This window comes from Lonchura striata, chromosome 11 (assembly GCF_046129695.1).
Source record: "Lonchura striata isolate bLonStr1 chromosome 11, bLonStr1.mat, whole genome shotgun sequence".
NCBI lineage: Eukaryota > Metazoa > Chordata > Aves > Passeriformes > Estrildidae > Lonchura > Lonchura striata.
This window is the reverse complement of record NC_134613.1, coordinates 21,804,617-21,820,045: the sequence shown is the minus strand read 5'-3', so window position 1 is coordinate 21,820,045 and position 15,429 is coordinate 21,804,617. Positions and strand designations below refer to the sequence as shown.

At 51.5% G+C, this 15,429-nt stretch overlaps 1 protein-coding gene across 1 annotated transcript in view; it reads left to right on the top strand.

Annotated features, from left to right (window-relative positions):
• PCSK6 (proprotein convertase subtilisin/kexin type 6) overlaps positions 1-15,429 on the top strand; it is a 34,437-nt gene that overhangs the window by 15,434 nt on the left and 3,574 nt on the right. Inside the window, exons 8-18 of the mRNA XM_031505705.2 lie at positions 3,588-3,800; positions 5,416-5,516; positions 7,059-7,162; positions 7,636-7,753; positions 8,586-8,774; positions 9,026-9,162; positions 11,076-11,255; positions 11,842-11,944; positions 12,504-12,700; positions 13,123-13,210; positions 14,316-14,407. Coding sequence (XP_031361565.2) covers positions 3,588-3,800; positions 5,416-5,516; positions 7,059-7,162; positions 7,636-7,753; positions 8,586-8,774; positions 9,026-9,162; positions 11,076-11,255; positions 11,842-11,944; positions 12,504-12,700; positions 13,123-13,210; positions 14,316-14,407 — 1,522 coding nt within the window. The remainder of the gene's footprint in view (positions 1-3,587; positions 3,801-5,415; positions 5,517-7,058; positions 7,163-7,635; positions 7,754-8,585; positions 8,775-9,025; positions 9,163-11,075; positions 11,256-11,841; positions 11,945-12,503; positions 12,701-13,122; positions 13,211-14,315; positions 14,408-15,429) is intronic.

Genomic DNA, 15,429 nt, shown 5'->3' with positions numbered 1-15,429 from the left:
AAGGGCCGTGGCCGGCCGGGGTCTGGGCAGCTCGGCCCCCTGAGGCGATGCCAGCACTCGGGCTGGGGCGGGGGGAGCCAACCATCTCCAACTTTTCCTAGATTCCCCCGGCGTCCCCAAGAGCTCCGGTGGATTTGGTGGCCGAGGGTGGTGACGGCGGGAGGTGCCTGGTGATGGTGGGAACCCTCAGCACGGTCCCGGCAGAGCAGGGAGGCCCCAGGTTGTGTTGTGACGCTCTGCCGGGATGAGAAACCCAAAGTGGTTCTTGGGGGGGTAATTTTGCACCCCAAAATGTCCCCCTGGATGCTGGTGTGGATGGAAACAGCAGCATCCCAAACCCTACTATGCCCAACCCTCTCCTCCATGCTCTTCGGGCTCCTGGTGTCCTTTCCCAGGGGGCTCTGTCACGTTAAGCATTGCCCTGGTTTTCCACCCAGAACAAGTGGCTGTGTGTCATGGCTGGGGAGGGACGTGGGTGTTGCCACAGGATCTGACAATGGATTGTTGTCCTTGTTTGGCCAACATCACAGCTGTCAGTCCCTGCTGGGGATGCCATAGCCTCCCTGTGCCCCTTCTTTTGTAGGTGCTTTAAAAAAATGCCAAATATTGGCTAAAAGCATTAGGATAAAGGCCTTTTTGGCAGCACGGTGGGTGCTGTGGGTAAGTGTTGCAGTGGCTCAGGGCTCCAGAGCGACTGTTCCCTGGTGCTCCAGAAAAACTAGGGATGGGATTCCACTGCCAGCAGCCTCAGGTTGGGCTGTGAAGCCCCCACTTCAACCTCTGCCACCACTCCTTCCTCTGCTGCCTCTTCCTGCAGTGTGCTGGGAGTTGGGGCAGCCTCTTATCTAAAAATAGGGTGGAGTGCTTTTCCCACTGTTTACTTGATTTCCTGCTGGGGCGGTGAGCCTGCCGAGGAATCCATTGAAGTGCCGGGGAGTTCACGCCGTGTAAATATAGGGGAACAAGCTGCTTTTTAGACCTTGTTTTTCCATGCAGGAGCAAATGGGCAGCAGCAGGGTACTTGCCTAGCACAGCCCCACTGCCTTAGGATGCTTGTTTTTGCCTCCCAGGGGACACCCCGGTCCCCCCACTGCCACCCCGTGTTTGCAGCACCCAATATCCCACATGCACAACTCGTAATTGGCAACTCCATCTCCTTAAATAACGAGGAAAGCTGCAAGCAGATAGTTAACTGCCACCTTTAGCCCGAGCAAACAGCTGTAACCAAGTTATAAATCCTTAAAATTGAGTTTTTAATGGAAACATTAAAATAACCTTTATCTATTAGCGATAGGACTGCGCTGTGGTAATTTATCATCTTGTTTCTTGTTCCTCCAGCCACACTTTATTAGTTCCCGAGCTAACGAGGGGATATTTATCCTGGTCATTCATGGAGTGCTGTTGGGCAAACACCCAGGCCCTGCAGTGCTGTGGAAGCAGGAGATGCTGTGCATCCCACAGCCAACCCATGAGCTGCTGGGATGAGCTGGATCAGCCCCAGCTTGGCCAGGGAGGGATTCCCTTGTTTGAATGATGCCCAGTTTCAGGTTTTATAGCAGCCAGGACCTCCTCACTGGCATTGCATTGTCTTAGGAGGATGGCAAATTAAGAAGCTGGATGTTTGGGGTCTGCTTACAGAAATCTTGATTGTTCCTTGTTTGAGAACAAAGGGAAAGAATGGATTTTTCCAATCTGAAGGAGCTGCAATATGTGGTGAGCTCTTGCTCTGCCAAGCAATGCTGTCAGGTGTTAGCTGTGCATTGTTGTAGTGTCAATCATGTGCCTGTTCATGTCCTCATGTGACCGTGCTGTCTCCAAACCCACTTTCCCCCAGTGCAGCCCTGCCTGGGCATCGTGGGGAGGTGGGTTTGGAGCAGGTCTGAGCCTTTCTTGGGTCCTGTGGGCGTGACGCTCGGGGTGAGGGATGAAAGGGAGGTCTGGGCTCCCAGTCTTCTGATCCCAATCAAAACCATTGCTCCATCTCCAGATGCCTGGCCAATTGTGTCTGGTTTTATTCCTCTGATTAGTGATTTGGGAAAGCTTGGGTTGCATGCAGTGGGACCCATCCTTGGAGGTGTTTTGACTTTGGTGTGGGTGAGCTGGACGGCCACTGTCTGCGCCGAGTTTGTGGGCTGGGATGCTGCCTCCTTGGAGATCCAGGAAACCTTGGAAAATGAGATGGGAGATGCCAGCAGCAGGCTTGGTGGGCTGGCAAGCTGGGTTGAGCTCTCTGTGATGCGGAGCAGGGCAGTAATTCCCTTGGCAATTGCACTTTTTCTTGTAGAGCTCCAGACAGCTCTATTAATCTTTGCTAGGGAAATACCCACCCAGTTTTGCTGGGAGGCAGCCCAGATAATGAAAACTTTCATAAAGTAAGGAAAGAGCCTGACTTAGACTGTCTATCCAGAGGCAGGGTCAGCTCAGAAAGCCTCTGCCCCAGGAGGGGGGTGAGACAGGTAATAAACCTTCCCGCTCCCCCCGGCGCCTAAAGCCCACAATAAATCCCAGTGAATTCCTCCAGAGCAAAGCTGCTTTATTATTATTATTGTTGTTATTATTATTTTTTGTGGAGGAAGCTGCCACGGAGCAGTGGGAGGGAGGTAAACAGCAGATCTGCCCAGGCGAGCACCGAAATCTCTCTGTGGCAGGAGCAGGCGCGGGGAGGCCGGGGCTGCTCCGCTGCTTCCCTCGCCTGCCAAGCCCAGCAGCTCCATCCTCCTCGAGAGCCCTGCCTTACGGGGCACGGAAGAGAACCAGCCACTTCATTTCCTGCCCCTAACCCTTTTGGCTCACCAAAAATCCTCCTTTTTGCGATGTTCACCTTGCTGTGAACCCCTGCGGGGCTGGGTTGTTCCTGGGTGCCCTGGCAGTGGTTGGATGGAGGGGTGAATTAGGCTTGTTCCTGTGGGGTTGACTTCTTTAGGGGCCCCTCGTTGGCACCACGGCTGCTGCTGCCAGGTGGGATTTTCCCCTGGCTCCGGGGAGGTCTGGGCAGCAGGCACACCCTTCCCACCCCCCAATTCCCAGTGGGGTCCTACAGCTGTACCCAGTGGGGATGGCTCCATCAGATGTTCCAGCCAAGTGATGGGGAGGGGGGAAAAGGGTGGGATCTAAAAAATAAAAGACAAGCAAAAGAAACCTTAAAGGATAGGCTGGCAGAAGGTTTCTGGTGGTTTGGGTGGTTCATGAGGAGCTTTGTGGGCATGGAAGATTTGAGGTTTGGGTTTGGGGGCTCCCTGCCAGTTCTTCCTGCAGGGCCATCCCTAAAAGCACCATGCTGTGTATTAGCACTTGGTCCAGGGACTTTGAGTACCCAAGATGTTTTGCCCCATAGAAGATGTCAAAATCCTATTGCTGGATGCTCTCCCATGCTTTTGGGAAGTCACTGCCTGTAAACTGGGACTGACTGAGCAGGGGGACACATGTGGGGACTGATACAGGGGGTTGAGTGCTGGGCAGGGTGGGACCCATCCTTCCACCCTAACCAAACACTCAAAAATCAGACTTACCCCTCCTCCCCGTGCTGAGATGACCTCTCATCCTGGGCAAACACCTCCTCTAACCCTCCATCCCCTCCGTGCCCGCAGGGTCGCAGGGGACTGGGGTCCATTTTTGTCTGGGCGTCGGGGAACGGCGGCAGAGAGGGCGATTACTGCTCCTGTGATGGCTACACCAACAGCATCTACACCATCTCCATCAGCAGCACCACCGAGAACGGCTACAAGCCCTGGTACCTGGAGGAGTGTGCCTCCACCCTCGCCACCACCTACAGCAGCGGGGCGTTTTATGAGCGGAAAATTGTGAGTTTTACCCCAACATCGGGCGGGGCAGCATCCCCCGGGTGTTCTCTGCATGGCTGGGCTGGGTGATGGCTCAGTTGTAAGAGCTGGGCTTTGTCCTTAGCCTGCAGTGGGTTTTGCTCTGGTTTTTGCTCTGGTTTTCGCTCAAGGATGTCATGTTTTGTGAAGGAGAGGACACAGTCTCAAGCTGTATCAAGGGAAATACAGGTTGGATATTAGGAAATAGGTTTTCACTGAAAGAGTGATAAAGTTCTGGACTGGCCTGCCTGAGGAGGTGGTGGAGTCACCATCCTTGGATATGTTTAAAAAAAGACTGGATGTGGCACTGGGTGCCAGGGTTTAGCTGAGGTGTTAGGCCTGGGTTGGACTCAATGATCTTGAAGGTCTCTTCCAACCTGGTGGTTCTGTGATTCTGTTTCCCCTGGTAAATGGGTGAAAGGGCTGGAGGTTTGCAAAAATATCCATGTAAATATTTACCTGTTCCCCAAGGTACTTGCTCACTGTATCTTGTTTTTTCTTAAAAAAAAAAAGTGAATTTTAAGGATTTTTAGCCTGAGAGAGAAAACATGGGGAGGATGGAGGCATTTAACAAGGGTGTGGCAGCCCCAAACTGGGAGATGAGACTTTCTGGAGCCAAGGAGATGCCTGAAAGTGTGTGCACATGTGGATCAGTGCAGTTTTCCCTGCTACCCAGGCTGTATTTGCCCTGTCCCAACAGCTGCTGTGGCCTGGTCACACCGTGGCTGATTGTTACTGACATCACTGTGCATCATCTGAACCTTGGGAAGTAAAACATCTCACACCAACACAGCACCTTACCCAGCCTGGGGATTTCTACCCAAGTGGGGTCTTCCGACTAAAAATTGTGGGATTTTTTTTTTTAACAAGTAAATTTTTTTGTGTGTGTGTTAAGGAGTGATTTCTTTGACCTCCAAAAGATTAGTTTCCAGCCAAAAAACAGAATGCAAGTGCCATTTTCATGGCACTCCAGGAGTGTTTGCATGGCTGAGGCCAGCCCCAGTCCAGTGCTACTGGAGCACTGTTGGGCAAAATCCCAAACCAGCTTCCTATCCAGAAATCACCAGGTTAACTCAAAACTTAGGAGCCTGTTAAAATGAGAAAGCATCTCTTGGCCCCCCACCTCTATCCAAATTTTTGGTACCCAAACATCATACTCCACCTTAAAAAAAAAACCGCTGGAAATGGCTTTTTTTTCCCCTATGCAAATGGCAATTCTTGTCCAAGACCAGGAGCTGGAGGCTTTAAGGAATGTGTTTAATATGGCCCAGCTCAGTATGAACCTCTGAACATGTACCCACACCAGCTCACACCACTCCATCCACATTTTCCTCCAGCTGATCCACCCCCAAATTGACTTTTTTCCCCTTTCAAATAGTTTTTGCACCTTTGAGCAAAGGAAAACGTAAGTACAGGGGTGTTTTCTCATGCACCAAATGTATCTGCAGCCAATTTTTGGGGCTCTGTGCCCTCTGATGGCATTGGGTACCAGCAGGCTCATCTCCTCTCTAGCAGCATCCCAAGCAAATCTGGGGTGCTGGATGGGGTAGTGGCCATGCTGGGAACATTTTGGGGACTGCAGCTCCTCTCTCCACAGGTCACCACGGATCTCCGGCACCGCTGCACCGACGGCCACACCGGCACCTCCGTGTCCGCCCCGATGGTCGCGGGCATCATCGCCTTGGCTTTGGAGGCAAAGTAAGTGTGACCTGGTCAGGAGAAATGTTCCCACATTTAGCACCTGGTGAGCAAAACCTCAAGGAAACAAGGTGGCTTTTTTTCCTCTGGAGTGACCAAAATGAGTTGTTTCAAATCGCTCTTTTCTGCCAGTGTCGTTGTTTGGAATCTGATCTTCCCACAGGTGTTTTATTGATCTAATTCTTCACGTGTTGCCATGCGTTGAAAAGTTTGGGGTTGGTGACATCAGTCAGGTTTTTCAGGAGGTACATTAAAATCGCTGACAGCCAGCTCCAACGGGAGTTTTATAAATACTTCCTGGGAAAAAAAAAATCAGAAAATATCACAGACATTGGGAAATGTCAGCAGAAGAGATGGTTTTCAGCAAGTGTTGCATTTCTGGGAGAAAAGGAGTACTTTTTCATAATGTCAAAAACTCACAGAACTTGATTGCCAGCAACACACCCCTGGTTCAAACCAGCTGCTCTTTTCCTCTTGTCCCCATCCCAGTCCCATCCTGGTTCCATCATGGTCCCCCAGCCCAGAAACAGCCCTTGGGCATCCTTGTGCTTCATGGAGTGTCTTCTCATGAGCTTATTATTATTTTTATAGAGTGGAAATAAAATAAAGGCTGGGAATAAGAATAAGCCCCAGGGCAGTGCTGCACTCTCATCCAGGGATGGTGATTGTGGCTCCATTCCTTCCTCTCTGGTTTAATCCCAACATCCAGGTTGGGCAAGAGCATTTCCGGAGATGCAGTTTTCATTACAAATACATTAAAAGCTTTAGATGTAATTTTTGAATAGTTTAGCTGAGGCATAAACCGCAACATTAACTACCAGAGCTTGGTGCTGAGGCATTCCATTATGACAAGAGAGAATAAATTGAATTTCTTTCTTTAAATGTTGCTCGAGAGCAATATAAATCCCAGCTCGAGATGCTGAACAACTGATTGTAAGTAAAGCAGGAAAATTCTCCAGCAATATCCCTGAGCTGGGGTCATGAGGGGGCTCAGAAGCATTGAGCACTCAGTGTCCAGCACTCTGAACACACAAACTCAGCCTGGGGAGGTAGAGGCATTTTGGATTTAATTTTTCTGTTTAATGAATAACCCAGGTTTTATTTCCAGCATGTTTTTTTTCTGTTATTCCTATAAAGGAAAGGTTTGCTCAGCATTGTGTATCAGCGAGCTGCTGAGCCCACTGTTCTGCCTCAGGATGTGCTTTGCTCCCATCTCCTTCAAAAAAAAAATGGGGAAAACCTTCCTGATTTGCTTCATTTCTACCCTAGAGCCTGAGAACTAAATGGCCTTAATCAAGAGTAAATCCTGCAATTCCCATGGGCATGTGGCATCCCTTCCTGGGGCACACCACTCTGCTCAGGCTCCTCAAGTGGTGGAGGGTGTCAGCATTTGAATCATTAATTGCTTTTTTTCTGAGCAGGAAAGAGGAAAGAAGGGCAGCTGGTGTGGTTTTTGGGTTTTTTTTAACTCAGTGGGGTACCTGCTGCTGCTGGGAAGACTGAGAACAGCAGAGCCACCCCATGAGCCACGTGTCATTGCAGCCCTCTGCTCACCTGGAGGGATGTCCAGCATCTGCTGGTCAAAACCTCGCGGCCGGGGCACCTGCGAGCGCCCGACTGGAAAACCAACGGAGCGGGGCATAAAGGTGAGAGGCCATGGGGATGGCAGGGCAGGAACGGCCAGCCAAGGGAAAATGAAGGTCTCCAGAGCTTCACTTATGGGGACAATTCACTGTGGGTGGCCACTATCACGTTCATTCCTACCTTCAGGCTGTTAAATGGAGGGAGGAGAGGGCAGTAATTCATGGAGTGAGATGCTTGGAGCTCTTGCTTGGTGGAAATTTGGAAAACTTGTTTGGTGGAGATTCTCTTGAGCTGCAGAATTTCCTGCTGCTTTCCTTGGGCTGCTCTCAGCAATGGCTTTTCCATTGTGCCAGTGTGGATTTGGGGTGTAACTTGGCCAGGGTGAGGAGATCCATGTGCTGAAATACCTCACAACCCCAACAGGGTGAACTCCAAACCTTCCCTGATGGTTGGAGGATGCTCCACCAAGCACTGAGGAGGAGCTCCTGATCCCTGCTGGGAAGGCTGAGGGTTTCTGAGTCTTCTCTCTTTCCAGTTAGCCATCTATATGGCTTTGGGCTGGTGGATGCTGACGCTATTGTGGTGGAAGCCAAGAAGTGGAGGATGGTTCCTCCCCAGCACGTCTGCGTGGGAAGCCTGGACAGGGTGCCCAAGTGAGTGTTGTGGGGTCTGTGCCTATGGCTCGGTGAAGTGCAGGTCCCATTAGGGCTCTCCAGGGCCAGTTTTGACAGTGGGTGGTTTTTTTTTTTTCCTTTTGCAAGATTTCACTTCCCAGATAAGTGATCAGCAGGGAATTTTTGAGGGCTGACAGTGAGAGACCAAACCCACCTTGCCTGCTGGGTAGGTCCTGTGTGAGCAGTGATGTGTTGGTCTCTCTGCCCTTACACCGAACACTTTGTCTTGATGGAAGACACTAAAACCTGGTAATTTGTTGCAAAGATTACCAAATTTTCAGTGTCTTGGTTGTCTTTGAATTTGGCTTCAGGTTCAATCCAGCTCAGGTTCACATCTCATCCTTGGTAGGTCAGTCTCTCCTAGGTGAACAGTGGGATCAGGGATCTGACCGAGTGGACACTCATTAACCAATGCCTGGCTGTAGAGCAAGAGAGCTGTTAATCAGAAAAGTCTTTTAGAGACTTGCATATGCAAAACAGGAATGAGTGCAGAGCCAAATGTGTTCATGAAGCTATTTATCTGATACAGACACTAATTACAGCCCAAAGAGGAGTGCTGCACTCGTAATTATAATAAAGCAGCGCCCTTGCAGCCCATAAGGCATAGATCTTCGAAGCACTTCAAACTCATCTGGTTACCATCCAGCAATTCAGCAAATTCCCATGCTAGGACACTGGGAATTGCGGTGGCAGATAAGATAATTTTTGCTGTGAAGCAGCAGGAGACCAGGTCCAAATCTAACAGGGTGTCCATGCCTGGGAGCCAGGAGCACTCTGTCCCCATCCTGACGCCGTGCCCCGTCCCTGGCAGGTACATCCGAGCTGACCACGTGCTGCGGGCCAGCACCCTGAGCAGCGCCTGCGCCGAGCAGCGGGACCAGCACGTGCTGTACCTGGAGCACGTCGTGGTGCGGCTCAGCATCGCCCACCCGCGCCGGGGGGACCTCCAGATCAGCCTCATCTCCCCAGCTGGGACACGGTCACAGCTCCTTGCCAGGAGGTGAGAGCAGCCGGAGCCACGGCGCGCCTGGGCTGGGCAGCATCCTCCTTCAGGGGGTTGCTGTAAGTTTACTTGGGTTTTTGGGGAAAAGTGGGAAACATGAACAGGTTTCAGCTGCAGGAGAGCTTTGTGGACAAGGGTGTGCAGGGATCCCTACAATCCTCAGTTTAGGATTTCAACCCATCTGCTGTTTCTGATAAAATATGACATTTCAAAGTCACGTTTCTTGGTGTGTGGCATTGCCGTTGCAGGGTGTTTGACCACTCCAATGAAGGCTTCAAGGGCTGGGAGTTCATGACTGTCCACTGCTGGGGGGAGCGGGCGGCAGGGGAGTGGACCCTGGAGATCCACGACACGCCATCCCAAGTGCGCAACCCTGCCGTGCAAGGTAAGGATCCCCCAGAGCCCACCAGGCCCTCTCGCTCCCAAATCCCTTTCTAGGCTGCTTCGCTTGGCTGTAAATTTTGCTATGAGTACTGCCCAGATTTTCAAACATAGGAATGAAATGTTAGCTCTGAACGCAGGAGGCTGCTGGTCCGGCTGAGCTGGAAGCTGGTTTTCTCGCAGCAGCAGCAGCAGTAGCAGTAAACTGCCTGCACCCAAGAGCCAGGTTTCCAAAATTAAACTGTAATGAGTCAAAACGAGGAAACCCAAGAGCTGTAATTGTTGTTTGTTTGTTTTGCTTCGCTTCTGGGACATCTGGCATGTGGGTTGGTTGTGCAACGGCGCAAGGGGACGATGCCCCGCGGGCTGCAGACGGATGGACATCCTCCCTGGACTGCCACCATGCTGGTGGGGGGTGGCCAGGCTCAGCCTGGCCCCCTGCATGTCCCCAACCCTGCTGTGTCCCCCTTGCCCAGCTTGGCCGCCTGCTCCCTGACCCCTTCCCAGCACAGGAGCTGTGTGGGCAGGATCCGGCCCCGCCTCACTGGCTGGGGGCAGCAGGACTGAAGCATCCTGCCTGGGGCTGCCGTGTGTTGTGGGGGTGTTAAATCCACACAATCATTGATAGGAAGCCAGGAGTATATTAAAAATTTCTCCCACGCTACTTTCTGGCGGGAGGTGCACGTGGGGGTGCATTGCACAGAAAGTGTTTCTGTTTGCTGCCCTCACCCCAAATCTTTTGAACTCAGAGAGCAGCAGCAAAGCGCCCACAGAGCTGATTTTGCCCTGGTATTTACAGTTTGTGGCTGGTGTTTCTGAGCCCCTCACAGGCATCAGGGCTTGGCAAAACAAAATGAAAATGAGTGCCTTAATCATCCCCTCAAAAAGTCTGCACTGTGTTTGAAGCAGAGAGGGGACAGCAAGAGGAAAAAGAGAAAAGATGCTCCCAGCTTGTAGCAGAAATGAGTATTAAATGTTAATTTAATACCACTAAATTCGTTAATTTAATATAAATTAAGTACTACAAGTGTCACGTCGCTGGTACTGCTGCACCCCCACATCAGCCTTGTGCAGCCTGGGCTTTCCTCACTCAGGATCTTTTAGATTTAAAGGAAATTCAATTCTTTTGGCAAATGCACTTCCCCAGCTGATGCTGCCGGAGTTTGGCCCTTCGCAGGCTCCACACCAGCAGTGCTGAGTGCAGCAGGTGTGTCCTCTCCTGCCTTTGGGAGAGCCAAGGGATTTGGGTATTGCAAATTTTAAGTCCTTCCTGGTAACACAGGGATTAGGAGTTAAAGCCGAGCACACTGCAGGCATGAAGTGACTCGCATTGATGGGGAATTGGAAGAAAAACAGTGTTGGAAAGAAGGAGCAGCTTTTTTGGACTCTCTCCCCAAAGCCATGTGGCTTGTGGAGGGTCTTGGTGTGGGTGTAAGGCCTTGGGGGAGTCTCACCAGGTGCACCACAGTGTTTTGGGGGATGCCAAGCTCAGACTTCTGTTGTGTCAGGCAAAGAGAGGGCTGGAGCAACAGCAGCAAGAAATAATCCAGTGTGTGCCAGGTGGCTTTTGTCAGACAGAAATAATCCTCTATTGTGAAGCTTTTAAAATTACTGGTTCTCTCCAGTGTTGGACTCGGAGACTGTGGTGATGCTGCAGTTCCTCAGATGTTATGGAATTAAAATGAGTTATGGAATTAAAAATCCCTTGTAAGTGGCTTAAACAGCTGCATTTGTGTGGGCTGGAAGCTCAGGGGCTCATGAACATTTCTGGGTATTCGATATTTTCTTCGGCATTGCTGTGCCAGTGGTGACACCCTGATGGTCCAGTCCACCCTCCTTCTGCTTCCCCCAAAAGTGGGTCCCCCAGAGATGGGGGAGACAGGGAGTGGGATGGGTGACGTTGCATCTGCCCCGCAGGGAAGCTGAAGGAGTGGAGCCTCATCTTCTACGGGACAGGCGAGCACCCCTACACTGCCCTGAGCGGGCCCCAGTCCCGGGGGAGGTCACTGGAAGTGCCAACGTCGGAGATGGAGCCATCGAGAGCCGCCTTCCTGCAGAGCCAGGTGGAGGTGGCGGAGGAGGAGGAGGAGTACGCGGGTAAGCGCTGCCTGAGCTGCCACGTTGCTTCCCCCAGAGTACCCAGGAAAATGCAAACCCTGGTAAAAACTGGGGGAGCCACGAGGCCTGATCCTGCCTGGGGCTGAGGCAGGCTGGGAGGATCAGGGCCTGTGGCCAGCACAGGGCAGCAGGATGGTGAAATTAGAAGGTAGGAAAATGCCCCGTCCCAGCCACAAATTGGTGGTGCAGCTGTCTGAGGGGTAAAAAAAGCTCCTCTGCCCACCTTCCCTCCTCCAGCACAGGCAGGGGCGGGTGTCTCTGCTGCTCCCTTAGGAGCAAGTCCCTCTTTCAAAGCTGCTCTTGCACCAGTGTTCAGCCAGAGTATGGCTGGGTGGGATTCATTCTGGGAAAGATGAGCTGCAGGAAAGACAAGCACCCAAGGCCATGCAGCTCCATAGGATAGATAGGATAAAATTTAAAATATAATAGATACAGGATATGGAATAAGATGGGGGAAGGGTCCAGGTGTCCTTTAATCCAGGGAGAGTGTGCTCAGGGCATCCTGGTAGTGGTGTCTGGAGGGTGCTCAGCTTCTTCCACACTGTGCTGCTCTCTCCCTTCTCAGGCCCGTGCCACCCTGAGTGCGGTGACCAGGGCTGTGATGGCCCCAACGCCGACCAGTGCTTGAACTGCATCCACTACAGCCTGGGCAGTATGAAAACTGGCAGGTGAGGTATCGTGGGGTGTCCCCGTGGAGTCCCTGGGGGGGACAGCAGCACCTTTCCTGAGATCTCACAGCTTAGTGTGAGTGATAGATGTTTGCATAAAGAAAGAAGTGTATGAGAAATTAAATGGGTGGAGGAGATGTGAGGATCCCTGTCCTGAATTAGGGTACAGTGGGGTGGAGGACATGGAGCTGGAGGGTCCTGGAGGATCTTGACCACATAATCACGCTGGGGAAGAAGCTTTGGCTTTATGGGCTGAGGTTACCCACACCCAAGGGACAGCCAGTTGAACTGTCAGGAACTGGGGTTTCCACTCCTCAATCTCTTGGGATGGCACAGGGAAACTTTACCTACAGCTGTGACAAGAGATTCCCCATCTCCGTATTAGAGCTGTGACATTCAAGACACTGTAAACATAAGAATAAGAAATAAACGAGCTCACATTGCTGCCAAGGCTGGAGGACACCCCAAACGCTGCGGGAGAGGGGACAGGGGCAGGTGCCTGAGGCAGGAGGTGGCCGGTGCCGGCACCAAAGCCCAGCACTGCCGGTTCCCTCCCCAGGATGTGCGTGAGCTCGTGCCCCGCTGGGTTTTTCGGTGATAACGGCGCCCGGAGGTGCCGGCGGTGCCACAAGGGCTGCGAGCGCTGCGTCGGGAGGGGAGCCAGCCAGTGCACGGCCTGCAAGAGGAACCTCTACCACCACCCCGAGATGGGCACCTGCCTTCTGCTCTGCCCGCCTGGCTTCTACGCCGAGGAACGTAAGGATGTTTATCACTTGCAAGTCGCAGCATGAGGATGTGCAGGGGTTGCTTCTATTTTAAATGCCCTGGGTGGAGAACACAACTTGATTCTTGAGTATTGGCTTTGAATTTCCCTCTTGACGCACTTTGCACGGTGAAGGGAGGAGGGAAACCACTGGGTGTTCAGAGGGTGGTGCAAAGCAGAGGTATTTGACTCAAAGCTCTTAATTAGAAGACTGCAATTAATGATCCTGACTGTTTGCAAAGCATATTTCTTTTTAGCAAGTGGTGACAGATAAGGTCACCTGCAATAGCAGGGATCTGCTGGGGAGGGTTGTGCCTTTCCACCCTGGGGTGCAGTGGAGCTTTGCGGCTCCAACTGCTGCTTGCAAATCACCGTCCAGATTTTATTCTCTCTGCTTTGCTTTGTTTTTTGAAAGGTCAGAAACGCTGTCTGAAATGTCATCAAAGCTGTAAAAAATGTGTCGGTGAAGCAGACAAATGTACTGCATGCAAAGAAGGATTCAGGTAAAACACCAGCATGGGAGGAGTTCATACCTGCAGCATTCGTACCTCTGGTTTAAATTTGGGAAAACCGATGGGAAATTAGAGAGTGAATTAAGTTCAAGACCAGAGATCCTGCTTCCATGGTGCTGCAGCTGTGGTGCAGTGTGCTGGAGGTCTGGGAATTTTAAGGTGGTGATTAGTGTCTCTTTCTTAGCTGAAAACCATGATTTAAATTTAATTTCATTTTTCCCAGCTCTTTCCAGGATGGTGGGTAAATGCTGTATAGAGCTGGTACCAGCCTGAGCTGCTTCAGGCAGGCTGAGAATGCTCCCTGCAAATGCAGAAACCCTTCCCTCATATTCATCCATGCTGAAAATTTTATTTGATGTACCTGTTGAGTGGGGCTAGTATAGGACAGTGATTTTCCAGCACTGCAGGCAGGGCAGCCCTGACCCTGTGAAGACCACTGGGTGCCACTGCTGCTGGCCCCACGGCATCTGTGGGACACAGAGCCCAGTGCCAGCACTAGGGAGAAGCTGTTTTCCATACCCAGTTGCTCATGGAAGTACAATCCCATAGCAGTCTGTAGTGTTCAGGCACTGTAAGTGAGCCAGGGCCACAGTGTAGCAGTGGGGCTTGCTCAGACAAAGAAATTCCCACTGCCAAAAGATTATCTACTCCCTCAGAAAAGCACAAGTGGAGGCACTTGTCAGACATAATCCACACGGCGCTTGTTTTTTATTGTCCAATATCCTTTTAAGCCGGGAATTCAAATCATCCCGGCCACGGCGAAGCAGCACCGGCCCAGCCACGGCGCTGAACCAATTTCCTTTTATTCCAGGGAGCCTCAGTAGTGCAAAAGGTCTTCAGGAGAGCCTGGCTGGCTGCCCATGGGAAAAAAATAATTTTATTTCCTCCTGGATGCTTAATTAAGGAATAGGCAGCTGTCCCTTTGGTCCAGGCAGGACTTTAATTTCTCCTAAAACACTGGCTGGCTTTCCAACACCTCCTGTGCTGCAGGCTAAGGAAGCTGTAGGACACTGGGAGATGAGGAGATGGGAACGGGCTGTGCTGAGTCCCCATATCCCATAGCTTTGGGTGCAAATGTTCTCTGCTTTCCCGGCAGCCTGGCAGGGGAGAGCTGTGTGCCAGAGTGCCAGCCTGCCATGTACCTCAGCCGGGAGCCCCGGCGGTGCGAGACCTGCCCTGCCAGCACAGGTATGTCCTTGGCCCCACAGCATCCCATGCCAAACCCCAAACCCTCCTGCAGCAGATGCCAATCCCCACTGCACCCACCCTGAGCCGAGGCAGAGCGTGCTTGAGGGAAAGCAATCCCAAGTCTCCAGCGTGTCCCCTGAGGTATATGTTCATGCTGGAAAGGTTTTTAGGGGAGTTTTTACATTTTTATTAGAGCCATTTTTTATTTCTTGAGCTCCCCGAAGCCAGGTGCTTCAGTTTAATAAGGTTGCAGGGGAGGCTGTAAAACCCTCTCGGTGTGATGGAAGGTGGCTTTGTAGTGGATAAAAATGTCAGGCAGCTGAGGTGTGTTATCCTGTGTTATCCCATGTTATCCCAGCTGCCCCACGGTGCTGGGCTGGCTGCTCCCGGCTTCCCCCAGCTGCCTCAAGTTGATCAGCATTCCCTTTAAATCCTGCCTTTCTTACTTCCTGCAAGTCCAATTATTTTCCATTGTTAATGTTTGCGTCTGCCCTCGAAATCATCATAGATCTGATGATAATATGATCTCTAGACAATCCGTGTTCAGTGGCATGAACCTCTTCTATCATACATGGGCAATTGCCTTAGTCTAAATCCAAAATATTTATTGATCTTGTTGGCAAGGCTGGAAGGGAATGGGCTCTTAATCCCTGAAGAAAATTATTTCCCTTCTAATTCTTATTCCAGTCAGTGTGAACATACTCCACCACAATTATTTTTCCAGCCTTTTCTTTCCTCCTTTTCCTGCATAACCATTTCTCAAGCTTAGTGCGTGGAAGCCCTTTAATGATACCACCTCCATCACTGAGCTTTGCTGTCCAGCCACAGCACACAGGCATCAGAGTGGGCCCTCTGCTTTCCCAGCTCCTCTCTGGAGCACTTTCCTCCTCCAGGTCCTCCCTGGCCCAGTTCAGCATCTTCTTTTCCACCCTGGGGAAATCCAAACCTGTGCATGCTTGGGAGTGGCAGCTGATGGCCCACAAGGGATTTTGATGTGCTGTTCCTCACCAAGCCCTGGTAGG